The sequence below is a fragment of the Myotis nattereri genome (assembly GCF_964212035.1).
Source record: "Myotis nattereri genome assembly, chromosome: 3".
Taxonomy (NCBI): domain Eukaryota; kingdom Metazoa; phylum Chordata; class Mammalia; order Chiroptera; family Vespertilionidae; genus Myotis; species Myotis nattereri.
In genome coordinates, this window is record NC_138077.1 from 2,741,995 (window position 1) to 2,769,676 (window position 27,682).

The 27,682-nt window shown below is 57.4% G+C and overlaps 1 protein-coding gene across 3 annotated transcripts in view; it reads right to left on the reverse strand.

The window, feature by feature from the left end:
• Positions 1 to 27,682, reverse strand: part of RUNX1 (RUNX family transcription factor 1) — a gene marked incomplete at its 5' end in the record, with an annotated part of 192,518 nt that overhangs the window by 68,108 nt on the left and 96,728 nt on the right. For all 3 annotated transcript variants that reach the window (XM_081087562.1, XM_081087561.1, XM_081087560.1), the window contains 2 exons: positions 10,570 to 10,726; positions 16,526 to 16,779. In XM_081087562.1, the coding sequence (XP_080943688.1) occupies positions 10,570 to 10,726; positions 16,526 to 16,779 (411 nt within the window). The remainder of the gene's footprint in view (positions 1 to 10,569; positions 10,727 to 16,525; positions 16,780 to 27,682) is intronic.

Here is a 27,682-nt window from a genome sequence, read left to right on the forward strand (position 1 = left end):
CCCAGCACCCCAGACACACAGCCCAGCAGCACGGAGCCTGTGGCAGACAGACCGAAGGATGGACACTGAGAAGGGTAGCAGCTCAGGGCCCCAGGCCCACTCACCAGCTTCCCGCCCCAGTGGCGGTGGCAGTGGCGGTGCGGGGAGCTGGGAGGGCAGGCGGGTGCAGGGCGGAGCGGGAAGAAGAGGGAAGCTCAGGCAAGGCTGGGTGTGCTCGGCAGGACCTGTGGGGCCTGACTCCCAGGCGCAGGGACATTTACGGGGGCGCAGGGTGCAAGTTGGGCCCCCGTCTGAGGCTGCCCAACAGGAGCAATGGGCGCTCTTGGTCCAGACCGGTCTCTGAGCCCCCAAGCGCCCCCAGACGCACTTCCCACCTCCAGTCTGCGATCCAAGTATCTTTTGCTTTTCTTTTTTTTTTTTTAATATATTTTATTGATTTTTTACAGAGAGGAAGGGAGAGAGATAGAGAGTTAGAAACATCGATGAGAGAGAAACATCGATCAGCTGCCTCCTGCACATCTCCTACTGGAGATATGCCCACAACCCAGGTACATGCCCTTGACCGGAATCGAACCTGGGACCTTTCAGTCCACAGGCCGATGCTCTATCCACTGAGCCAAACCGGTTTCGGCTGCTTTTCTTTTTTTAAAAAAATATATTATTATTGATTTCAGAGAAGGGAGTGGGAGAGAGAGAGAGAAACATCAATGACGAGAGAGAATCATTGACTGGCTGCCTCCTGCACGCCCCCTACTGGGGATCGAGCCCACAACCCAGACTTATGCCCTGACCGGGAATCGAACCCTGACCTCCTGGTTCATAGGTCAGCGCTCAAGCACTGAGCCACGCCAGCTGGGCGACCAGGTATCTTCTCCACCGGGCCAGTTCCCTCCTTAGCGCCTGCTGGCAGCTCTCCGTCTCACGGGGACTAGAGCAGGCTCATCAGGGGCGTCGGGGCCTCAAATGCCTCTCCCTCAGGTGGGTGTGCAGTCCCCTGCCCCCATTCTGCCTTCTCCTCTTGGGCACTCATCTTGATGGCCCCACCAGGGCGGCCTCCTCATCACCCCAAAATGTCTCAGCCGAGATGACCCCTGCCCAGAAAGACCCCCTCCCTCTTCACGAGGTCACGCCTATCCCCGCACCCGGTGCTGAGCCCTCAGGGCAGCGATGTGCTTCGCTGCCAGCCCCTCTCCGGCCCCGAGGCTGTGGCTTCGCTACGGCTGAGCTCTGCACCCGCAGTGCGAGCTCAGGGCCTGGCACACAGTCGGTGCTTGAGCAGGTCTGATGATGAATCAATGAGCTGATGGATGAAGGAACGAAACGCCCTCATGAAACGCCCTCTGGGGACAGGCCACAGCCGCCACGGAATCACCACGGACACTCCCCCTCCTGACGGGAAAGGGGCTGGAGCCGTGACGCTCACGCCGCCGCACGGGGAAGGCCCGCTCCATAGCGTGACCGTCTGGAACGATGGTTCCCGTGTTTGCCTGTGAATAGTTATGAAGTTCCTGCTGTGTTTGGGCACTGTCACTGGACACTGGACACACTTCCCGGTAGGATAAAGGCATGCCGAATCCTTGCCAAGGAGGAGCAAGCAGCAGAAAACCCGAAGCTGCAGCTTTCCCAACCGGCGACGCGTCCCTGGGCAGGTGACTTGACCTGTCGGAGCTCGAGGCTGCCTGTCCCTGGGGCTGAGGGCGCCGTGTGGGTGCCTGGGGTGAGACGCACGTGGGCGGTGTTCTGGAAGGTCTGCCCGGTGGCCCTGACTCGGCAGAGCACACGCCGGGAAGCTCCGTGAGCCCCAGGCCGACAGCAGCGCCCGCTCCCCCTCCTCAGCCCGGAGCCCTTGGGTGGGAAAGGGTTATGCGCGGCGGCGGGCGGGCCCTGAGGTTGCAGATTGGCGACGGAGGAGCCGACATCAAATCTGCGCTGTAATTGGAAGCACCGCTGTTCATGGGAAAAGCCCTCCCTGCGTAGCCCGTCCGACTCTCGTGTCCAAACGCTCCTGGCACGCAGATGCGTGTGATTCATACGTGCCCCGCTTCCCGCTCGTACTCGAACAGCAAACGCTGCACTTTCACAGGAGGCCCAGGGACCCCCACAGGCAGGCACCCGGCAGCCTCGCTTGGGGGAGGGGGGAGCGGTGCCAGGGCAGCTGGCCCTGGACCGTGGCCAGGACATGCCGGCATCCCCGAGGCCATCTGAAGGCGGTGTCTCCGCGTTTGCAGAAACTGAAAGCGAGCATCGTGCCCGTTTCTGCTTTTGTTTCTTTGGCCACAGAGACACAGCACTGACGCCCCTGGCTGCTCCTCGGACAGGGACCCGGCTGCATGTTCCCGAGCGCTCCGTCCAGGGCCTGGGCCCACATCACAGTAAAGCCACCGTGTCCCCGTTGATATTTCGCTGATTTGTAATAACAGCAAAGAAACACACGTCTGTTCGTGACGAACCTGCGGGTCTCTGGAAGGAGAAGTGGGCACGCTGGCGGGATTCACTCCATGTGCCGGACTCAGTCTGCCCATCTGGGCAATGGGTGTGAGCGTGCTTTCCCACGTGCCTCGGCAGGTAGCCAGGGTGAATGTTCTAGATGATGTGTGTGTCAAGGCTTGGGAGGAAGCGCTGGCCCTGCCCCGGTGTTCCTCCTTCTGCAGCGAGAATGGCGAGGGCGGGGGAAACGGGCAGGCGGCCGTACCACGCGGCCCGCTGATACAAGCAGCGCGCGCTTTCCCAGGCAGGGACTGTGCCAGGCGCTGGTCCAGGCCCCGATGAACCACGTGGGAGTGTGCCAGGCCAGAGCGGGTCTTGTGTCTGAAGATTCCCGGGCGTCCGCCTGAGGGGCGTCTGGGCTCATCGTCTTGTCTTCGCCGCGGTGCTTGGGGCTACGTCACCGCCTCTGTGGACCGAGGCTGGGAGCCGGGCTCTCCCGTGGGGCTTCCGGAAGCCAGGAGGCAGGTGGGGTGGCCACGCAGAGGCGGCTGCCCGAGGACCTGCCCAGGGAGCCGCCCGCAGCGGCCCCGCCTCGGGGCAGGGAGATCTCAGTCTCTCCGAGGGCGCCTTCCCCGAATCTCAGCGTGGAGCACGGTGAGGGCAGCACGACGTGCTGGGCCGGCGGGGCCTCCAGGAGAGGGAGAGCCGGCCTGTGTGTGCCCGCGGCCGGCAGCCCCGGCGTCTCCACGGCCGGCCATGGGCTCGGCCCCTCCGCTCCTCTCCTCCCCTGCGTCCCGTTTTTGTTCCAGCCCTTTCCCGGGCTGCCAGGTGTCCGTCAGCAACGCCCAGCAGGGCCTGGCTGTTAGTCCTTTGTAGGTCGAGGGACACAGTCCTCCATGCTCATGGGTCCGAAGCTTTGGGCGGGGGTGGGGGGATGGGGGAGGGACAGGCGCTGAGCATGGGGAGGCCAGCCGGGCACGGGCCTCGCCTCGGAGGGTCCCCTGGACCTGCCCCTGTGCGACGTGCCTGTGGGCACAGCAGGACCGGCATTTGGGCTTGGGTGGGTGTCTGTGGGGGGCTGCCCCGTGCCTTGTGGGATGTCGAGGAGCACCTCTGGCCTCTGCCCACACCCCAGCTGTGACACCCAAACTGCCCGCAGACATGCCCAGTGTCGCCTGGGGGGAGCCGCTGAGTGAGACCCCCTCCGCCCTCACTCCTCACCCCCACTCCCCCCGTCAGAATTGAAGAGGATGCCACACACAGGACACAAATAGAACATGGAGTGCCGCCTGAGCTTGGACAATAAACAATGACAGGCGGACGGATACAGGAGACCCTGGCTACACCTGCCCGGAGCTTCCAAACAGGATGAGGAAGGTGCACCATCGGAAAGACGTGGTCAGGTAGGTACCGGGCACTCCCCTCAGGGAGGCAGACAGAGCCCTGGGGGCAGACCATCCTCATTAGTTGTCATAGATAGACAAATAGATAATAGACAGGTGACAGATAGGTGGCTAGATGATAGATAGGTGATAGATAGGTGGCTAGATGATAGATAGGTGATAGATAGGCAGGTAGATGATAAATAGATGGATGATAGATAGGTAGGTAGATGATAGGTAGACGATAAAGAAATGATAGATCTGCCTGTACTAGGTACAGTGGTCTCAAACAGAATGCAGGAGAAACATCAGTTAAAACCCCGAAACGAATGCCTTGAGCAAACTGCAGCTTCCCCTTCCACCCAGCCCCCTGTGGGCCGAGCTGAGCCCCCAGGTCCCTGCTCACATGGCCCATCCCTGGGCGCTGCCGTGCCTGAGCCCAGGGAAGGCGCCTTTGCTGCATAAGGAGACTCAGCGGGCCAGGCTCCACCCACAGGCCGGCCTCCCATTAACGGGCCGGAGTGTCCGGGGACCAGGGGTGGGGGGCAGGTAAGAGGGCTCTCCGGTCCGGACGCCCGCACGTCCCTAATGACAGCCTTGGTCTCAGGGTAAAAGCAGGCATTACTCTAAGTTGCAAAATACACAGGAAATTCACTACCATCTTCTCTGGGAGAAGCGCAGCTTAAGTGGCTCCTAGCGGAAGGCCTGCTCCCCAGGAAGCAGAGCCCAGCGCCGGCGGCAGCGCAGGAGGCTGGCTCCGAGAGGCCCGGGGGGCACTGGGTGGCGGAGGGTCCCCAGCTCCCTGACGCCCTCGCTGAGAAACCTCAGTGACCTGAAACGGAATTCCTAAGTGGGGTGCCCGCCCACCCCATATGGGCTCACAGCGGCCCGGCCCCGTGCTGGGACGCCTTCTCGGTGCTGAAGGAACCCGCAATCACCCCGTTCTCCACACCGACCCAGACGCTGGACCGAGCTCTGCTGAACTCGGGGCTCAGCTCTGGACCCACGGGGCACAGGCGCTGCCCGAAGCCGTGAATGCACGTTGACAAACACAAAAGCCTTGAGCAGTGATCTGCTCCCCATGGGCCAGCTCATGAAACCTGCGTATTTTTAAAAATATATTTTTATTGATTTCAGAGAGGAAGGGAGAGGGAGAGAGAGAAGCATCAAGGATGAGAATCACTGATCAGCTGCCTCCTGCACGCCCCCTACTGGGGATTGATCCTGCTACCCGGGCATGTGCCCTTGACCGGAATCAAACCCGGGACCCTTCAGTCTGCAGGCCGATGCTCTATCCACTGAGCCAAACCGGCCAGGGCAAAACCTGCGAATTGGAAAGTGTTCACAGGCCGCTCATTAAGGCCGGGCTGCTCACTCACTGGCTTCTGTTAATTGCTTTCTTTGGGCTTCAGACGGGATGATGTTATTAGCGTGGATTCCGTCCTCAAAGACACTCTGCTCCAAAGTCATCTCAGTGGAGACACGCACACACGCACCCCACCGGCGAGACGCCCGACAGCTCCTTCACCAACACGCAGCCCCTCCTAACGGCCGCCCACAGCCCACGGCGATCACAGACACGCCCTCAGGGCACTGAGCTTGCTCACGATCATCGGCAGAAAAAAAAAAAGCCCCCAGACAGGACACCATCTCTCTTTTCAACAAGTCATTTTTCTTTAAAAATATGAAAAAAGAAACACAGAATACGTTCTTCCATGAGCAGCCTTCTCCGCCCCGGCCGGCCCTCGCCAAGCGGCACGGAAAGGCCATAGAGCGCTGATTTATGGAAGCCGGGCAGCCTGCGGCCGCTGGCCGGATCTCTGTTTATGTCTGTGATGCTCGCTCGCTGCCGAAACAGGAAGCTCTGAAATCACTCAGCCCCCGTTCTCTCCGAGGCGCGCTCTGACCGACAGTCTCCGTCCCCGGCCATCGCCAGCCCGCGGGCAAGGGAGGGGTGGCGGGTGGGTGGGGAGAAGTCCAGCTTCTGCCCACGGACCCGCAAACATTGTTCACCCCCATAACCTCAATTTCAAAAAGCCGTCTGACAGCCTCGGCCATCCCGACACCCCATAAAGTCAGCGAGGAACATGACGGGAGCGTGCGGCAGGGCGCCAGGCCCCAGCAGGCTGCCAGCTGCCCTCTCCCGCCCCTGCCAGGGCCTCCGGGGGCAGGGGCGCTCCTGGAGGGGGGCAGGGGTGGAGCCAACCGACGGTAAAGTGTTGTTACTGTTTTATTGGGAAACGTAAAAGAGAGGGAGAAACCTGATCTGAGAGATGAACTCCATCTCGGAGCTCAGCCTTCGACCTGTGGCTGCCCGAGGTGCACGTACCCCCGGTGGGCCTTTCCATCCGTATCTGCCCACACTGACGTCCCAAAACAGGCGTCGGGGTCTGCGTAGTATTTATTGTAGAGGGCACATCAATCACAGCCAAAAAAAGGGGGGAGGGATAGGAGAGCTGATTTTAATACAGCTCATGCCTGGTCCTGGACTGCGGCAGGGAGCTGACCGCCAGCTCCCATCTCCGGCGCCACCCTTGCCGCCATCCGGGCTGCCCCGCTGCGGGAGTCCGTCCGTGTGGAGCAGAGACTGACTCCCGTCCCGCGAGGCCACCGGGATTCGGGCCGTTTCTCAGCAACAAGCGCTCCGTGAAGACAGGCTCTGTGCACCCGGAACCCCTGTGCTGAGTGCACCTCTTCCTTCCACCACAGCTTCTGCCTCACCTGACAGGCAGCCCCCACCCCGGCACCGTCCCCCCAATCATGTGAAACAACCTCCGACTCAGAAACATCCCCCAAATATGCAACAGCCCGACGGTGCCGGTAAAGTTACGTCTGGGAAGACGTCCCCAGTAAGAACGCGATGAAGGAACCTCTTGCTATAAGGGCGCCGGGACAGGGGACTGTTTTGAAAGTGGGGAGATGAAGGGGGCCAGGGAGGTCAGCACACCCCCAGACCCGCCCGGAAGCCCGTCCCCGGGGCGCAGACACGCGGGCTCGCCGGGCTGCTGTGCACCCACAGGGCGACTCTGAGGCCGGGCCGGAGCTGTGCGAGGGGCGCCCTCCCTGTGGCGGGATTGGCCCTTTTCCTGCACGAGGGGCCACGGCAGGCACACCGAGAGCTCGGGGTCTGCAGCTCAGCCTGAGGGAACCTGCCGTCCTGCACGCACTCCAGGCCTGGCCACATGCAGACAGCGGCTGGTGGCACGGGAGCCAGGGGGTGCGTCTCTCTCGTTCACTGACGGGTGCGCCTCCAGTTGTCTACAGCGCGCAGCACAGAACGGGGCGGGCCCCCCACGGCCCAGGTGAAGGTCTGAATCCACAGGCTCTTGGCTTGGGGGGCCATGGGTCCCTGGAAGCTCCGGCATTAGCTCCGGCGGCCCCAGAAACTGACTTTGCACAGGACGCCTTGGGAGAAGGCCTCCAGGGGACTTGTGTTCCCTCCTTAGGGAGGTAGGAGGATCTGCGGGGACCCTCTTCCCTGGTAGACCTCCTGCTTGGTTCTAAGTGAATGAACCAGAGCCGGGGCCCCGAGTGAGGGGTGAAGGACTGGCCGGTGGAAGCATTCCTGGATCTCCCGGCCAAACCGTCTGCAGTGTCTGTCGCTGCAGCCGCGATGCCCCCGCTTACACCTGCAGACACCAGTAGCTCCTGCCTCAACTGCTGGTGTAAACTGCTAATCGGCTCTGCCATCGGGAGTCCTTTCGACTCTGAATGCCCATTTTCTGGGGCAGGGGGCGTCCCAGGGCGAGCGGGTGAGTGTGAGCGCTCTGAGCAGCCACCTCTCCGCTCCTGGAGCTGCCGCCTCATCTTCGCCAGGGAACCGGCCCCCTCCATGGGGCCGCCATGTGAGAGCCAGGAAATGCCCAGGCCGCATACACCCGAGCAAGATGTGCGACTGACACGGAGCACAAGGAGGGGCGTCGGGGAAGGAGGAAGGTTGGGGCGCCGAAGCCCTCGCCCATGGACGTTAGGGGACAGGGTAGTCAGCCTGGCCGAGGCCGTGAGAGCCGGACGGGCAGGTTCTCCCGGTTGCAGGCTGAACTTGAGGCTAGAGCTGCGAACCTGGACCTCAGCCAGCGCCCAGACAGATCAGTTTTGCAGAACAGAAAAAAAGCACAAAAAACCACAAAAACCCCTCCATGTTCGGCCTCTGGCAGCTTCTCCGAGGCTCCACAAGCTCCCCGGACGGCAGCAGGTAATGAGAAGGGAGCTCCTCGTTCTCCCCTCACTGGGAGCTGAGCCCCAGGCCCCGTGGAGATGCAGGACGCTGCCTGGGGACAGAGTGTGAAACTGCACGGAAATGTTTGGATGAGCCAACAGCCTGGGCCTCCTTGGCCCCTGTGGGGTGTGTCGATGCCAATGACATGTTTATAGGCACATTTTGAAAAACAGAAAAATCATCTTAAGATCACTTACAAAAAATAAACGTAATGAAACTTTTAAAGGGCACGGCTCCCTGTGGAAGATTGAGGCTAATTGTCCAAATGAGAGAGAATCATCTGCTCTCTTCATAATGGGAAGCAAATTACAAAAAAAAAAAAAAAATCTGGCAGACGTTGAGTCGACACTCACGCTTGAAAGAATAAAATCGAGCTGTATTTTACGACTGTGGAGAGAAATTCTGGGACAAACAGGGCCTTCTGACAGCTCAATTTTGTCTGGTAGCACTGACCAAAAAAAAAAAAAAAAAAAATTACTCAAGCCCAACAACACACAGGGTAACCTTAACGGGGCCAGACGTTCAATTAGGGCTCCTGTGGTTTGGATTCCTGACTATCACTCACGGGAAGCAGACACCGTGCAACACAGATCCTGCCCACTCACGGCGCTTCAATTCATTGTCCCATTCCAGGTGACCAGAGACAGCCCAGCCTGGGTTGTAGCTACGTTACGCCGGCTTTTATGCAAACTCAAGGGCACACTGGCATGGACCGGGCAGCCAAGTGCAAACAATCCACGCCTTGGGGAAACAGCTCCCTGCTCCCCAGGTAAACACAAGCACCTATTAGTCACCCACTCCAACCAGAAATGGCCAGCGAGACGAGAGACCAGCCCCCAACGCCAGAAAAGGAAGCAGGCTCCTCTCCAACTCTCATTCTTTCTCATCCACCCACTGACTCTGCGTGGCCACAAAGCCACCACGGAGCTTCTTGTGGAAAAATGTCGCTGGCGTTGGCCACTGAATCATTTCCATGACTTTTTATCACCCAAACCTGACACACAGGGCCACACAGAGCCACACAGAGGCACACGATGCTAATATCACTTTCTCCGGAAAGGCCACCAAAGGTTACCCAGCTATGAAGTCCTAAGAGTGGAAACCCACAAGAACGGAGCGGAGATTGCTAGAGCCGGGCTGGTAGGCACGGACCAGGAGGTGGGAACTTGGTTTTTATTGGCTTCGCACCCACTCTGCCAGCTACTCATCCGAAGCCCTCAAGATGTTTTCTAAACACACATCTCTGAATCATAATGTGAGTTCCATTTACTGAGAGGCGGGGACTTTTAATAGAACAAGTGAACCCATTTAATGACTTATGCTGGTTTACCTTATAGCATCCCTCATGCTTCCAATCAGTGGATATAATTTTCTTTGCATTGTCCTATTATTAACACAGTTAGGGCGATGAACATAGATTTTCAATCATGTTATGTTTTTTAAATTACCCTCACTATGATTCTATTTTGAAAACAATAGCCAAACACCCCTCCCTTCACCATCTTCCCTTCTCCAAACTAATCAAAACCCCTAAGAACACAGATTTCCTTAGATTTTTGAATGCCTTCATAAAGAGTAATGATGACTCTTGTTTAAATGTCCATTGGTTGTACCTTTACGTTTTTAACACAACAATCATCAGCTGTTGTTTGGGTATTTAGCGTGTCTTTTTACTACACTCAAAATGATATTTTTTTCTATTATAAAAATTAGATTTTCAAAACAAATGGTCCCGTCTCTGTCAACTAAACTTCTAGTGCTTACTGCTATTTATAAGTGTGACGTGGGTTCTTACAATACAGAGAAAACACAATATTTGAAAGTAATTTGAAAGCAGAAAAGATTGCAACGAGCCAACAGCCACTCCTCTTCCTGCTCTCATACAAATAACACCACACACAGAACTGCCCGGACCCAATGGTTCTCCTGCATCATTCAGTCTTTCCTATGGTCAGTCCCGGACATGTGAGCTGGGCCAAACCCTTCATGCGAGAGCAAGGCACCCACATTCCATGGACTAGGAAGTCATATTCTGTCAAGCTTACCAACCACCATTTCTTCACATTTTACCATAAAAGGGCAAGCTTACCTGAGGCCGCATTTCAATAATCATGTACGGGCCCTCCCTTAAAATTATTAGACGTGGTCACCTGAAACCCTATCACCTGCCACAGGGAGCACACGGATCCCAAGTTAAGGGCTCCCATTATAGAGATTTCTGATAATCATCCAAGACAGAACCCCCGTTGAATAATCCTAGTTTTATATTTTTACACTTTCATAAAGAACTGAAATCCAAAATTCATGTTCCTCGAAATCCAAAATTCATGTTTTACATGCTGCCAATCAGAAAGCAATAATGTAAAACTAGATTCCGTTAAAAATGTTAAATTCTAAATTAATATTTTTAGAGGCTCGATGTAGCAATAATAACAGGAAAGACTGTGTTTCTAGGGAATCCCACCACAGAAATATCTAGAGGTTTTGACATTTGGGTCGGTTGCCATGTAAATAGTTTGTGATTCAAGTTCAGCTACCTACCTCTTCCACTCCGGCCGACAAACCGGAGGTCATTGAATCTCGCGACTTGGTTCTTCATGGCCGCGGTAGCGTTTCTCAGTTCGGCTGAGTAGTTCTCGTCATTGCCGGCCATTACGGTGACCAGCGTCCCGTCCGGAACGTCCCCGAGAGCCACCACCTACACACCAGTCAAGGGGCAAATGCACACATCAGGAGTGTCCTAAACTGTGATGTCATTTACAGAAAAACTGCAAAAATAAATGCATGTTACGTGACCCTTGCTAGTTTGTACACGAATAGCAATCCTAAATTAAGCAAAACGACAGAAAAGTTAGTGTCGGGAAGCTCTGCGTTTAAACCCATTTCACATGGCTAAATATAAACCTCCAAATCCTAAGAAACTGATGTAGGGTCAGGGCGCTCGGCTGGGGCAAGACTGCCTACAGCAAGGACCTGGCCAAGCCATGGCTTCTCCCGAACATGCAACGCTCTCAGCTCTCCAAGTCTGAACACCAGAAGGTCTTGTTTCTGGAAGTTTACAACCTAGCCCATCTTCCTTCCACTTGTTCAGGCCTCGTTGGCCGGCCTGCGCGGGCCAATTGACTTGTAGTGTCTAAACTCATTTCCCTAAAATTAAATCTGACCCTTAGAACGGAGAGCGGAGGATTCCCGAGTGACCAAAGCTGCCCCCTGCAGTGCACCTTCGAAACCCCTGCTCACGTCTACACTCTTGATTTCCACGAGCAGCGAGCTGGGGCACGCCAGGCAGACCCCTCTGCTATGGCTGAGACCAAACCTCAGCCTCCGAGGCGAGGCCCGCTGTCCGGCGCCCCTGCGACCTCAGGACGGGGCCTGTCGCCAGTGTGAGCCTTGAGTCCCCGAGGCGGCCTCACTCCGCCCGCACAGGTGCCTGAGGGTCCTCCCCCCGGCCGACCCCGAGGAGGAATCCCTTCATGTCATTGACCGGAAATGGATTTCCTATCGGGGCTACTGACGAAAGCGGGCAGACACGTCGTGTTGAAGCTCAGGTAACAAGAGAACGGTCATTTCAAAGGAAAATGGCCCAAGGAGGGCAGCAGGAAGGGGCCTGCGGAGGAGTGTCCATGTCTGGGTCATCGCTTGACCCTCTGGACACAGGCTTGCTGGCCTGGGCCTTTACCGCAGCTGCACTGCCGCTGTTGCTGCTTCTCCAGTGACCTCAGAGTTTTATACCCAAAGGCCCGAGCTTTCCCTGTTCCTGCCACTTCTGGTCTCTCCCCTGGTTCTCTCTCTCTCTCTCTCTCTCTCTCTCTCTCTCTCTCTCTCTCTCTCTAGTGGAATCTGTGGCGTCCATCCCAGTTATAGACACAGTTTGGCTGTTTTTGTTTTCCAGTCCTGGCAGTCGAGCATTCGGTAGGGCCCGCCTCTCCTGCTCCCACCTCCCGGTTTTCCCCTGAGAACTGCTGGGTCATTTTGGCCAACACCTACACGTGCTGCCTCCTTTCCCGTCTGTAAGGAAGGCGCCATCAGCTCGCTCGCCCGACAGCAAAGCCACGTTTCTCAAAGTCCCGTCTCCGTGGCCCGCTCAGTGGTCATACTCCCCCGGGGCCCGCTGGTGTTCTCATTCCCCAAGATGCTCCAGCTCTCGGGCTCTTGGGAGCACGATGGAGAACGGACCCGTGCTGGGCGGGGCGGGGGACCCCGAGCAGCGGCCCTCACGCGGGAGGTGGGCACCTCCTCACCTACTCATCCCACTCGCAGTCACCTGAGGTCTGGCTCCTTATCTTTCTTTCCCATCCTTTCCCATCCTTTCCGTGCAATTGGTGACCATGTTTCCTATGCCGGAGGTTTACACACACAGCTGTTTGTTCCCCAGGCACCCTCTAATTAGGCATTTAGTTCCCATTATAAGTGTGTGTGTTGCCATTTAATTAAGAGCAATAATATGACAACTCCCTTTTGTTTCAAAAAACATCATTGAAATCAATCTCCCCGATCGGTTATTTGGTTCTTGCTGCTATTTTTTCGATGCCCACGAAATGTGCTTGCTTTGTTCTTCTCTTAAAAAGTTCAGGCTCTTAAACATGTTTCCACGTTTTTTTTTCTTTCTTGCCGTTTTCAGTTCCCCGTGTGAAATTAGCTCGGAGTGTCGAAATGTCTCCTTGAACACACATTTTTACTTTCTCATCCCCCTCTCCCTGTGGTGACCCGGCTCCTCGATTTTAATGCAACGTTCAGGGAGCACACGGGGGCGAGATCCACCACATGGCTTTCCGGCCGAGCCACTCATGCTCGGGGCAGGCTCCGTGAAGAGGGGGAGATACACAACTGCTTTCCAACTCCCCAAACCTACGGCAAGCCTCCTGCCTCCCGCCTGCTCCCGGCACAGTGCTCCGGCCCAGGCCTCGCTCACCGTCCACGCCGCCCTCGGCAGTAACTGCCTGGCTTCAGGAGGTGGTGCCAAGTAGAACAAACAGAGCAAGGGGACCATGGCGGCCAACTAAGGAAAGATGGTGGAGGTTGGGATCGGAGACAAAAAAATTAGGAGTTTAACTCCTACCCTTCTGGTTTTAAAAAAATGCAGCAGGAATCAAAGAGAACTGGGGGCTCCAAGATCACTTACGTGGCCTTTTATTGATCGTGGAGGGATGTGTTTTTCCACGTGGGGAAGGAAGAGAATATTAAATCCAGGAAAATCATATTCATTTAGATCATGTACAGCATCTCATGATCAACAAGCGCCCTCAGACTAGGTAAATTTTTTGTTCAGTTTAAACCTAACACGCCTGCTGGTTTGAAAGATTTTATCATTGATAAGCAAATATAGAGGGAATATTGAAAAAAATCTAACTTTAAACAGAAAAACAAAGCGACGGGAATGGAAAGCGATACACAATAGACGAGGAAGCACAAACATTTTCATTCTAGCGCAGACCAAACAGGCAAGAAGGGACTTGTCGGCCAAAGGGTATCTCGTATTTTGTTTTACTTCTCTGCTTTGGAAGTATCAGGAAGTTGGGCGAAATATCCACCCTTTACCCAGAGACCTACCCACACTGCTCTTGGCCCGGCTGCTCACGGCTCGAACTGGCATGGAAACCCGCTCCAATTAGGCTGAACTTGCAGTTACAACTCATTTATTTCAAAGCCCTCATTTCCTAGCGTTTCAGAGAAGGCTCTGAAGTGGAACCTGCAATCCAGCCGCGATGACATCTACTGCCAAGCTCAGGACGGCGGTCGCACCCACGGAGCATGACCAGTTTCTTTCTTATGGAAAGAATACTCCACCAGCACCAAGGCCTCTGAGCTGGCGGAAGGCGTGTCTGTGCTGTGCCTTCGGACTCGGTGCAGCGGGGCCTAAACGGACTGTAATGCTACCCTCGTACAAAGCGTGCCCCGCGCCTCCCCAACAGCTCTCCAGGCTGCCCCTGTACAGAAGGGGTGACTAGCAGAGGCAAGGTTTTCTCAATAGTCCACTACACGGCTCTCCGACCCTAAACAAGGGAGGGGTTCTGTGGGGGGCAGGGGGGAGGGGCCCATGATGGGGTCCCGGATAAGCAACTGGGATGATTTTCATCTATTTTAAGGGAAATCCATCATTTTAATCTCCCTTTAGTTTCAAAGATTAAAGCCGAGTTCTTCAGAAGACTCTGGAAGAATGGCTGAGCCGCTCTTTTCGTCAATATCGCCAGGCTTGCTCACCGGTTCACATTTTCCCCCCTTATTACAGGGAACAGCGTAATTCTTTCCCGATTAACTTCTTAGAGGGATTGTCTGAGGCTTACGTACAGCCCAAACTGTACAGGAACGATTTCTGGGGAAGCGGCCTGGGAGGTGGGGGGTGGGTGGTGCGGGGACGTGCACAACCGCGCCCTGGCCTGTGGGCTGAGCTGCCTTTCACCCCCGCCCCCCACACTGCTCCCTCCGGAGAGCCTCTGGCTCCTCCGGCTCCAGGCTGAGCAGGTTCCCGCAGGAAGGGGCCTGGCTTCGTCCAGGGGTCCGACTTCTCTGCTGTCCTTTCCGCCGAGTGCTCTCAGGACGCAGGGGGGATTGTTCCCAGAGCTCCCTGCCTTGATCTTGTAGTCGCCCACCCACCCTCACTCAGTACAGCAACTTGGATGAAAAAAGAGCAGTCAAAAGTCATTTTCCAAAGGAAACCTCTGTAGTGAGTAAGGTTTCTGCTAAACAAACAAACAAACACAAAAAACAACCCCTGGAAGCTCATGAAGCAATCTATCTGCTTTTTTCCTTCTTTTAGAAGGAAAGGACTACGTCCACATGGTGGCTTGAGAAACTACAGGCTCCGAGTCCTGCAGAGTCTCTAGTCATCACCTAGTTCTGGGCGGGGGGGGGGGGGGGGGGTGGAGAGGGGTGTCTGGCAGAGCAGGGAGATTCAGAAGCGACCCTGACTCACTCCGAGGGAAGCCATGGACCCCTGCATGTGGGGCGCTGGGGGAGTGCCCAGGCTGCTCGCTAGCCTGGCTCCATCCCTCCGCTCTTATCCGAGGGACACCCAGGGCCCAGGGCTTCAGGTCCCTCTCACAGGGGACTTGGTCCTCTCTGGGAGCGAGGCTCTGGATGGGAAGGGATTAGGCGATTTTACATGGGAATGGGCTCCTGAGCAAATCCAGATAAAGGGAGGTAGGGTGGGGAAGAGGCCAGGCTGGCCCACACCCCTCAGAAACTCTCTCCTTCAGGAGACAGAGGGCAGGCGGCAAGCTAGAGGCACAGCCAACAGCACATTTTGTTTTGCTTTAGAATCAGAATCGAAGTCTGGAAGGTGCATAAAGCTTAAAAATAGAGAACTCCGACAGCACTTTGCAAAAGAGTGAACACTCTTCCTTGTAACTAGATCGAGATCCCACGAGCCCTGGAACCATGGAAAGCTGATAGTAAATTGATCTCCCCTTAAAGGGGACAATAATTTAATCAGATTTTAAAAAAAAGAGTAGCTGCTCTTTACAGCTTTTTTTTCTTTCTTTTTTTTTTTCCACCTGCCTGCCTTTGCCCTTAAAATGAACAGGAAGTGATTGGACTGATTGCACTGAAAAGCTGAGCCTGCTGAGACCCACCCAGGACAGAAGAACAGAATCCCCAAGGCCGCAATTAAATTCCGGCGGCCGCTGCCAGAGCGGTGGAGTGGTTGTTTAAAAACTCCGGGGTTGTTTATATGTCCCCACCGAAGGCCAAGGTTTTTAAAAGCAGCTCAAAGCAAGGGCACGATCTGGGGCTGGGGCTGCTCAGCTGAAGGTGCCTGGTCCGCAAACAGGAACGCTGGCAGATTAGACCCCGATTCCCAAACGCAGCCTGACTGCCTTCCGCTGCCCCGGGCTGGGCTTAAGCTAGGTGAGCCCGAGAGATAAAGCTGCTCGGGACGGTTCCAGGAAAAGAAACTGGATTCGCTCCTTGAGGCTTCTGGCAGGAGCAGGCTGGAGGCTTGCAAAAACTTCAAAAACTTTCGCAAACTTAACTGCCCGCCGGTGGACTTCGGACATGCTAATTGCCACAGGGATGTTCGAGGGGGTGGGGAGCCCTGACAGTTCTCGGGGTCAGTGTCTCTTCAGGGACCCAAGGTCTGAAAGCATCCCTTCCCCCTGCTCCATGGAGAACAGGCAGGAGGGTTTGGGGGTTAAGCCGGCGGGGAGGGAAGCCTGGGACCAACCAGCCTCGCCCCAGCCGGGCTGCCGAGGCCAGTGGGTTCTGACTTTTGCTACTTTGTATCAAAGCTAAAGCCCCGCTAGGGAGGTCCCCACCGCCCTCCGGGGAAGGTCTGGGGGCTTCCGATTTTTGCAGCCCTCCCCAGAGGCAGCCGGGGTGGGCCGAGGCGGGTCCCTTGGAGGGTCGCCACGGAAACGCAGCATCCCCCCGGCTCCCGCGCTGGGGGACGGACTCGGGGCCGGATGCGCCCGCCTGGCTGCTGGCCTCCGGGTCGCCTCCGCCTCGGCCTCTGCCGGCCTCCGCCCGCCCGTGCTCCCGCCACCCGCTCCAGGCCGCATACCTTGAAAGCGATGGGCAGGGTCTTGTTGCAGCGCCAGTGCGTGGGCAGCACCGAGCAGAGGAAGTTGGGGCTGTCGGTGCGCACCAGCTCGCCCGGGTGGTCGGCCAGCACCTCCACCATGCTGCGGTCGCCGCTCCTCAGCTTGCCGGCCAGGGCGGCGCCGGCGTCCGGGGCGCCCAGCGGCAGCGCCTCGCTCATCTTGCCCGGGCTCAGCGCGGTGGACGGCGGCGTGAAGCGGCGGCTCGTGCTGGCATCTACGGGGATACGCATCACAACAAGCCGACTGAGTTAGGACCCTGCAAACAGCTCCTAGCAGAGGGCGGCGGGGGCGCGGATCTTCAGCCAGCAGCTCCCGGGAGACCCACATACAAGTTCAGGGGTCCGGACTGTCTGCCCCGGGGGCTGGGGGCGGGGGCTGACTTAAGTGACGAACTGTCCAGGAGGGGCAAGTTCTGGTTTTGCTCACGGGCCTCAGACCCGGGCGGGCAGGGCGCCCAGCATCCGGCTGCTGAGCGCTTTAAAAGTGGGCCACCAGAATCCAAAGCCAAATGCCAGCGGGGACTGGACGGTCCTCGTCCGAGTCTTGCTTTGAGAATTTCAGCTCAGTCTTTGGCTGTCACAAAAGTTTCGGGGGGCAAGATCCCCATACACTCCCTACAACATGTCTGCGGAGAGAAAAAGGACCAGCAACCGCACAGTTTGGAAGTTCCAGTAGTTAACCGCCTGTCAGTTTTCCCAGGTGAGTTTTGTCTAAGGTCCCAACACAACAGAAAGTACAGGGTCGTCTTCCATAAACATCGCCGCTTTTATCATGCAAAACTGGCCTGGGTCCTCCAGCGCAAGAGCCGCGACTTCCGAAGGTCGCGCTACTAATGTATGTGCATATATACACACACATATAAATATATATACATATGCTCTACTTCATAAAATATTTACAAGACAATCTGTAGAGAATTTAAACACAACAGAAATCCATTAATGTCCGCTGCCGATTTTTTTTTTAAAGTAGCCTTGAAAATCAGCTTCAGTAGTTGGAGAAGGGCCGGGTAGAAATACTTGTCATGGTCTCTCAATAAGTTCTGGCAGAATGCTCAGTTCCAAAAATTCAGCTTTTCAAAGAAAAGCTGATCTTAAAAAAAAAAATCCACGTTGATGACATACAGGGAAACAGCTCTCCACATCTGAGAACTCGGGTTTGGGGATGTTGGTTAAGTTTGTGGCTGATCCCGTGGTTTGGTGGGAGTCGAACAGCGGCGGAGTCACACGCACGCAGACATGCACTCCCGGAGCCAGCCGCTGTCTGCCGGGCTCGGTGAGTCAGCCCTGGCGGGAGGCGGCAGCGAGCGGATCTTCCTCCAGGGCCTCCCCAGCGCCGGCCTGCGAACTGCCGGGCCCCGCGCTACCCACAACCACCCGGTAACCGCAGCAGGTGGAGCGGGCCTCCGGAGGAGGGGGCGCCGCAGCGCAGATCCACACAGACGGGGGGCCGCTCGAGTTACCCACGCACACACTCCCGCGCACACTGCCACGCACAGGCAACTTCGCGGCTCGCCTCGCGACACAGCGCACTTTCTCCTGCAGTTGTCAAAGGAAAACAACCGGGAAAAGTTCACAGCCAGGAAAGAAGTGGAACCATCCAGCCAAGAAACCAGTTCATTCAAAAGTAAGAACGAAAGGGGGAAAAAATAAAAAATCGAAGCTCCAACGCGGGTCAAGGAGAAGCAGCGAAGGTTGACTTTCTTCTCGCGTCCCCGGAGCCCGGGGAAGGGTGCCTGCCGGCCAGGGCCGGGCGGCGTGCTGCCTGCTGGTCCGGCCGCGGGGCGCCCGTGCCGACCGTCCCGCCGCGCCGCGCCGCGCCCGCTGGCTCTATGAATGAGAGTGCCTGGAAATGAACGTGCTTTTACTGTAAGCCCGGCCCGAGGAATTCCATTCCCTCAGCTCGTTTGCATAGGGGCGGCCGCGGGCCAATCGCAGGCCTTTCCGGTATCAGCCAGGGCGCGGCTCCCCGCCCAGGGCTCCTGGAATTGGCCCGCGCGCCCCCGCCGCCGCCGCGCGCTACTGTACGCACCCGGGGCGGGGAGTCGGCGGCCCCCCGCGCTCCCCACGCACCCGCGTCCGCGCACACACACGCACCGGCTCACACGCTCCCCGAGGCCCCGCCCGGCCCCGCGGCTGTGCACACACGCACCGGGGCGCGCGGCCTGGGGCCCTGGGCCTTCAGTGCCCAGCGGCGCGGCTGGCAGCCGCGGCCCGGGGACCGAGGAGGTGGATGGAGGAAGAGGAGGACGGCCGGCCGGGAGGACTCGGGCTGCGAGTTGCACACGGAGCGGCAGGAGGAGACCGGCAGGAGGGAGACGCCCCGCGCACCCCGGGGAGATAGCGGCCTTCGCGGCCGCCGCGAGGCTCCCGGGATCGGAGAGCAGCCCCAGCTCCTCCGCGGGCGGCCACACCCGAGCCCCCGCTTCCCCGGAGAGGGTGCGACTCGACCACGAGGGGACTGGGAGGCCGAGGGCGGGTTGGCAGCGGCTGCGGAGTGGCACTGAGTCCTAACGAAGCCAGAGGGTTCTCGGTGGCCACAACACGGGTCTTGGGCTAGCAGTTTCCACTCTTGGCTTGTTTTCTTTAATTGGTGTTTTCGCCGCGTCTGGGCTGCGGCTTAATTACGCAGCGCGCCTCGCTCCGGCCGCGTGCTTAGCGGCCAGCAAAGGGCTTTCCCAGTCAGACAAGACCCCAAAGGACTTGCGACTGGAAAGAAAGTTGCAAGCACCCGCCGGGTTCACCCCCGTCCTCGGAGCGAGGCTGCCCCGAGGGCGGCGCTAAACCTCGCGCTAGGCCGGGGTCGCCAGAGCCCCACACCCACCCGCGGCTCCCCGGAAACGGCCCGGCTACTCACCCCGCCCCTGCGCGCGCGGCCCGGGTGCCGAACCCACCCCAGCTTTGCGCGCGGGCGGGAACTTCCCGCTGGGCCCGGCGCCGCGGGCCTTTGTGCATAGTTTAGGGGGACCCGCCCCGGTGCATTGTCCCCCGCACTGAGGGTCCCTCCCTCCCTGCGGGGTCCCTCACCTCCAGGTAGGGCGCACCCGGAGCCCGTCCCCAGCTGCCCCTCGGAGCCCTCAACTTCAACTCCCTCGAGATGGGGGCTCCCCCGCCCCCTGCGGGTCCCCCGCCCCCCCTCCCCCGGCAGATGCGCGGTCGGGGGGCTGCCGCCCCGCACTCCCATCAGGCTCTGCCAGCGGGCCTGCCTGTCGGAGGCGAGGGCCATGGAGGGTCCCAGGCTGCTGCCCGGGTCCCAGGACCCGCGAGGCGCCTCGGGCGGAGCGGCTGGAGGACGACGCCGCGGCCGCACGGACGCCAGGGGGCAGCAGCGGCCCTTGCTCTCGCCCTGGACACCCAGCCGCCGCACTGCACCCGGAACGCCCGAAGGCGCCGGGTTCTGCCGGCCCTCGCGGCCTTTGGGCCGCTCTTGGAAGAACTTCAGTTTTGGGGGGAATCGACAGGAAACGGCCCAGGGAGCTAGCCCGCGCGGCCGCGTCCCGCCCCAGCTACCCAGCAGCGGAGCTGATGGAGCGGGAACCGGGGAGCACGGGGTCCCGACTGGCCCGCGTCGGGGTCTCTTCCCGAAGCCCCTTTACCGGACACCGCGGTCGGCCGCCCCAGGCCGTCCGTGCGCGGGGTCCCCAGAAACCTGCCTCCCGCGCTTCTCCCAGGCGGGCCGGCCCTGCTCCTGCGGGAAGTCGGGGATGCCCGCATCCGCTGCGTTTTGATGATTTCACTGGCCTGGGGTCTGAGATAGAAACCTCGCTTGTCTTTTTTTTTTTAAGAAGCCCCACTTCATGAATAGAGCCCCCCCGCCCTCCCCAAACACCCACCCTCTGCGTGGGCCAAGGGATTCCAAATACCGCTCAGTCCCAAAGCGCCGGCGCCCCTGCCCGGACCGCCCGCCCGCCCTGGAGGACTGGGGAGTGAGAAGCGCTGCTGTCTGGGCGCGTGCATTCGCCCAGGAGCCACTGGGCGCTCCGGGGCCTCCGCTACATCCCCAGGGGCCTCCGGGGGCGCGGGGCGGCTCAGGCAAACATGGGCCCAGCGGAGGGGAGAGCGCAGATCGGGGTACCCGCGCCTCTGGAAGGTCAGAGGGGGCTCCTCCCGGGCTGGGGCGGTTTGAAACCCTAAACCCCGCGAGGGGCTTCGGGTCAGGCCCCCCCCCCCCCCCCCCCCCCCGGCCTCCCAGCGGGAGTCAAGTTCCCAGCTTAGTCCGGAGAGGGTTCAGCCATAGATGCTCCCCGTGCAGCCTTTCAAGACGCCCCGCTGAGCATCGCAACCAGCGCACCCCGGTTCGCACGCCCAGGAGGATGGTGATAGCAGGACAGTCCTGCTGGTTTATTCCGAATCTGGCCGGCACTTGGGGTTCCCACACCTGCGAACCAGAAACCCACCCCCGCGGCGCCTTCCGCAGCAGCGAGGCACCCGAGTGAGTGGGAAGCAGGCGGGGGGGGGGGGACTCGGCGCAGGGGGACCCGCACCCCCAGTGCGAAGGGCTTTTCACGCAGCTCATGAAGTTCCTGCGCGGAATGAACTCTTTCCTACCAGGCGGCTCAGGTCAGCGGGAGAGAGACTTTCCCCTCTGCCTCTGGGAGGAGGGAGAGGGCCATGGCCACACCCTCCCCGCGCCCCCTGGGGTAGCCCCGACCCCATTGCCGCAAAGCAAAAGTAGAACTGAGCGCCCTGTAGGGCAGATGCCTGTGCCAGGCTTTTCCCGCTTGGCTCCCCGCGGAAATTTCAACAAGGCTCATCATTGCACTGGGATGTAGGTTTTCCCGGTGAGTGTTAAACGCAGCGCTTCGTTAGTTGAAAGGAAAAATAACCCTTTCCCTGGAAAACAGGGCCGGCTTTTCTTCTTCCGCTTTAGGGAAATCTGTCACTAGAGGTGGTCTCAGAAAATATCTAAATATTTTACATTTTTCCCCTTTCCAAAACCCTGTCAAAAATAAAATATGCAGAAAGTTGGGATTAGAATCTTAAGCATTCCCTTAAGTGCAAAATCCCCCCTGTGAGCAAAATCTTCCTAAAATGACACTTCTAAAAATGGGATATTCCTGAGTTATTTCTATTTTCAGTGCCGTTTAAGGGAAAATAAAATCCAGAGAGAGTGTTTCTTGCTAGCGGTTCTGACCCAATCCCTGCAGTTGGTACCATGTCCCGGGGAAGGGAACTTCTGAGGACAGGGACTTGTGGACGTGCACACAGATAACCCGCCATCTGCGCCAGCCGGGTCCCAGCCTGGGGGTTTCATGGAACAGCTCTCCCTCTGGAGGGGCTTTGAGGAGCTTCCCTTTTGAAATCTAATCCTTAGTCCGCCCAGTGCGGGTCTCTGTGGGGTCCGTGGGGTACCGCGGTTGACGTGTGACTATTTCACTTTAACTTCACGCCTCGGTTGTGCAGCTCACAGGTGGCAAGATGGAGAACATTTCAAACTCCATCTTCTGCAAAGTTAGGGGGTGCTGAGTAAACACTTTGCCCCCATAAAAGTGCGGCATTGCCGCTCCCATAACAAAGGCAGTAAACTCCTTCTGCAGAGTCAGGGAGAGCTGCCCATCCCAGTGGAATGCACTGGGGTAGAGCTGCTGCACGGAGGGTGTCATTTGAGGTTTCATGGGGACATTTTATAGGGCTTGACGTTTACAATGTAGAGAATAGCTTTTAAGTATTTTTGAATCAGCAAAAAAAAAAAAAGCCTTAATTATTTGGTTAATTTATATCATACATCACTTACAGGATATATACATAAAAGTCATACATATGCATATATATGTGAATGCATATTTTATAAAAATATAATGGGGAGTCTAACATACCGTGAAAGTCTCTAGATGGATTCATTCCGTGTGCACATTCTGGAAGAACAGAGAGGAGAAGAGGAAACATAGTTGTATGACTCTACTGACAGCAAACACCAAACTGACCGATGGTTGACGCATTTCATCTAATTGCAGGCAAGGCAAGGAGAAAAACTAACCCCCCTCCACTGTTTTTGCCAGCATATTGCCTCTTACACTTCTGAGCGCTGGGATTTTTTACGGCACGTTGTCCAGCGTTGGCACAAACAGAGCTTAACACGGTGAGTTGGCAAATGAGAAACGAACTGGTACAGATGCTCAGGGTTCCTGTGCCTGCGACCCGTTTGCCGCCGCTGCTCACGCTGCCTCCATCGCTCACGGAACCACCGAGGTTTATTTAACGGACATCACAGACCCACTGGGAGGGCGCAGGCTGGCTCGGCGCGCCGCGTGAAGTTACGCAGAAGCACGTAACCCTCTCTCAGGGGGCAGGAGCTTCGATGCAGGAAGTAAAAATACACATGTTTTAAAGCGATGAAAAGGAGCAATTGGGAATACACCTCAGGAGAGAAACGCACCGATGGCTAACCATTCTGATCATTTTCTCCCAAGGACAGGATTTTGAAATATTCCTTCCTGCTCGCTTTCCTCTCTTTCCCTTTGAGAGGAGGGCAGGTTATTTGTGTCAAAGCCTCGCATTCTTAAAATAGCAGATGCTATCCATTATTACTGAACACAGTGCCCCAGGGTGACTTCCACACGGGAGCCCCTCGCTAGGCAGGGCGATAGCGCAGCCCACGGAGGACAGGCCAGGACGCGGGTCCTCCCTTTTGGGTGACGCCCACACACGGTGCTCTGAGTGCGAAGCCATGCCACCAGCTTTCCGTGGCGAGAAGGGCCAGCATTCTGGCCACAGACCTGCAGGGAATGCCATTTCTCAAGGCCTTAGACGCTGAGCATCTCGAACAGGGCAGACCTGAAGCTTTCAACCCCACAATATTAGTCTCCTGTAGCTTTAAAAACCCTTAGGACGCAGAAAGGAGGTCATTATTCCAGACGCTGTTTAAGGAGGCAGGAGAACAAGACCTGCAGCTCCTGGGCCTTCTATTTTTGCCAAAGTAGAAAGGAAAAAAAGCAACTAAAATAATGAAGGGTTCTGCCCGGCCGCCCCACCGTGAAAGATGAAAGGAGCGGAACACGGCGAGTCTCAGAGAAGCGCCTGCCACACCAAGACTGCGGCGTGCGTGTGCCTAGAACGGCTCCATAAAGACGTTTCAGAAAGCCCAGCATCAGGCCGGGCAGCAGCATTTGCGCTGATGATGGTTGGGGCGGGGGGGGGGGGGGGTCAAGGTGACAGAGTGCCCCAAGCTGGCTGTTCGCAGGCGCGGCTCCGGGCAGGACCCTGCCAGCCAGACTGCCCAGGCGCTGGATGTGTGGCAAAGAGACCAGCAGACCGACCACCTGGGGGGTGGGGGGGGGGGTGGGGGGTTGGGGACGGACCCTGGGCTGCCTCTCCATGTCCAAGGCCGGAAGCAGGGGGTGCGGGTGACAAGTGTTCCCTCGGGCGCCCACTGTTTCAGGGGTTCTGAGAGGAAAGCCAGGGTTTTCTTCCTAAACCTGAACACCCAGGCAGCCGTGAGGAGATGCGGAAAGCTTGCTTGCTTTGCCCAGTGCCCCTAGCTGTCGGGGGGGAAGGGGGGGGGGCAGGGGAGGGGCCAGGTGTCCCCAAGGGAAGCCACTCCTGTGCAGATTGGAAGGGACTTGTCCAAGGAGCAGGTACAGGTGGTAAAGGTACTGGAACCTGAACTCTAAGAGGGGAGAGGCCTGCGTGCTGGTGATGGTGGGCACTGCATGTGGTGGCTGATCCTGCAGAGACCTAGTCCCTCCCCCCTCCTCCCTCCCTCCCCCCCCCTCCCTCTCTCCCTCCTTCTATGCCACTAATATTGCAGGCCATGGCCGAGTGTGTCTGTTTCCCTCGCCGGCGTTAATCCTCACGGCAATACCATGTCCATCTCCATTTGCAGACCAGGATCCTCCTACTTGGAGAGTTTAGGAAACTTGACAAGCTCGCTTCACTCTTGATCTCTATGCACACACACACACGTGCACACACACATGCCCCCACACATGCACACACATACACGCGCTTATCCACATATGGGTCTGTATGCATGATGAGCTATGTTTTTTTCTGACCACAACTATGTGTTCCTATGGGCGGCCTTTGTCGGGTTCTGAGAAGTGAGACTCTGATCTCATCTTTTTCTCCCCGCCCCCCCCCCCCCCCATGGTCTCCACTGGAAAGTATTCCTGAAATTCCTCACCATGCAAATCTCAAGGCTTCAGGAGGCCTATCCTGAAGTGACTCCTGGCAAGCCACAGAGTTTGAGGAGCAAGTCAAGGTTCATTTGCATAGAGGCTTTGAATTGATAATAAATGTTAAATGGATTCCTATTCCTTTCCTGCTTCCACTGTTTTTTCAAATGGCACCTGGGGGGCATTCCCAGATAGGAAGCGTTTCATTTTCCTCCCTGTGTACCAGGCAGGGCGCGAGGCTCCTGGGTAGCTAAGGACCGATACTGTAGAACAGGGAGTGTCAGGCTGCTGCTGGGCATGTGCAGGGGCCGGGGAGGTGGTGAAAGGAGACACGGAGGGAGGGAGGGGGAGGGCCCCGCCTGGGGGGCTCAGGAAAGATACCTTCCTAATCCAGGTGATGTTTGATTTGCCTGTTGGAGGTTGGGTAGGTTTTTACCAGGTGGTTGGGAGGGTTGCAGGAAGGGTCTAGAGAGGTGGGAGGAGCTGCAAGAGAAGGAATCCAGGCAGGAGGATCAGCATGAGAAAGTCGTGAACTTGTGAAACCTCACTCACCAGGCCAGTGCTGGGATAGTTGGAGCGTGGGTTTGGGATCGGCTGGGCGTGGCAGCTCACAGCCGACACAGTGCGGGCAGACCTGGACACGCACAGGCCACGTGCAGCTGACACAGCCCGAAGACGCGTGCACACCCACAGGAGGCAATGGGTTCGCCCAGAGCTGTGAAATCGGGGCGGGACGTGGCTCACACCTTAGGAAAAGGAATCTCCCAGGTGTGTGTGTGTGTGTGTGTGTGTGTGTATGAATCGGGGGGGGGGGGGGATAGAGCCCCCACAGGGGTCAGACAAGCATCGTGACCATCTATACAGGTGGAAACATGCAGATGGGAGAGGGGGGAGGCGAAGGAGAGAGATGAGTACCCGCCTTGTGCCCAGGTGCCAGCGAAGGCAGTGAAGACCCGCAGAGGACGGGTATGGCGGAGGACATCAGTGTCCCACTGGGATTCACACAGCAGAACTGTAGGTCGGGTGGGGCAGGCAGGAGCTCCGGGCCGAGGTCTGGGGCGGCTGAGGTCCTCACACAGGCTGTCTGGGGAGTGTGCCGCGGACAGGAGAGCACTGACCATCTCAGATCACCCAGCTTAAGGGGTGCCAGGAGGGGAGAGAGGGTCTTCAACACCAAAGGCAGGTGGGAGCTTTGAGAGGAAAGGCGTGTCTCAAAGGCCGTGAGGGTGAGGACTGAGAGACGCTGCCTGCAGGGGAGCCGTGGGAGCCTTTTCCAGCAGCGATCCGTGGAGCGTGGAGCGGAGGGTGGGAAAGTGGGTGGGATGGAGGGACCGGAGGGAGGTGCCTGAGGGAGGGAGGGGAAGGGGAGCCATTGCAGGGAGGAAGCCCAACACTGAGATGTGAGTGCGTGTTTCAGATGGAAGACCCGTGAGGAAATGAACACTCGTCACGTGCATTTCACTGACCATCGATCCCATCGGCCCCCATCTCAGACCAGCTTGCCTCCCCATGACTCTCTGTTCTCAGACTGGGATCCATGGGTTCATTTATGACCTCATCCAGCCTGTTGCCAACTCCTTTCTTCAGCGTCTTCCTTGGTGACAATCCATCACCCTCCCATCCCTATGGCCACCGTGCTGGCTCAGGCTCTCACAAGCTCCCAGTCTCCTCAGAGGCTGCCATGAATCCCCTGGGCCCTTTGAGGTGAGTCACCTGCCCCTCGGTCGACAGATCCGGTCCGATCTGAGCTTTCCTCCGCGCCCGAATCCAGGCCAGGCTCCTTAGCACCGTCGGCAGGATTAAGGGCTGCTCTCCCGCTCCCCATCTTGGAGGGGGTCGGATCCTCTGCCCTGGGTGAAGTTTCCTCTCCTGGACCAACTGTCTCTGTTTTTCCTCATGCTCTCCATGCCCCTGCGTGGCCCTAAACCAGTGATGGCGAACCTATGACACGCGTGTCAGAGGTGACACGCGAACTCATTTTTTTGGTTGATTTTTTTTTTGTTAAATGGCATTTAAATATATAAAATAAATATCAAAAATATAAGTCTTTGTTTTACTATGGTTGCAAAGATCAAAAAATTTCTATATGTGACACGGCACCAGAGTTAAGTTAGGGTTTTTCAAAATGCTGACACGCCGAGCTCAAAAGGTTCGCCATCGCTGGCCTTGATCATAGGTTTTGGAACAGAAACCAGGTGTCGCGGCAGAACCCTGAAATGGACCCCAGGATCTTCCATCCTAACCAACCCCTGGGCCTGGGACTCAGCAGGCGGCCACGCCCACACAGCCTGCCTGCGTGGCACCGGGTGTGAGCAGCGGGCGGAGCCCTTGGGGAGCACCCGTCAGGTCCCCTCACCGCTCACGGCCCGTGCCTTTAGCCAGGCGGGCTGCCTCCTCCTCCTAGAGCAGCGCTGGCCCGTGAAAGTGTGATGCGAGCCATATGCATACATTTTCAGTTGCTATCGGCCACATTCAAACAGTACAGAGAAATGAGTGAAATTAAGTCTTATCATATGTTTCAATCAGTTTAACCCAATATATCCCACACATTCCCATTTGTGCATATGATCAATATAAAATTATTGAGATATTTTGCGTTCTTTTTTTATTGTACGTCTTCAAAATCCTATGTGCATTTTACATTTACAGCGCATCACAAGTCCACGTAGCCACACCCCAGGTCCTCAAGAGTCGCCTGCCGCCGGTGGCTACTGTGACGGACAGGCAGCCATGGCGTGGCCGCTCAGGACAGCTCACCCCGAAGAGCACTGTTGCTGACACTCCGCCAGCACCCGGCCCTGTGTCCCACCGGCTGACAGCGAAGGCCTCTGAGCAGCACGCCCCTCTGGGTCCCTATGCTCCCCCTGAGCTGACCTGAAGCAGAGCTCACAGCATCACCTGACTGACTCAGAGGCAGAAGGACACGCACAGCGACTACGGGACTGCAAAGGCCAGCTAACCACTGTCAGCGCCACCAATGCCGGTCACAGCCACGGACGAGCCA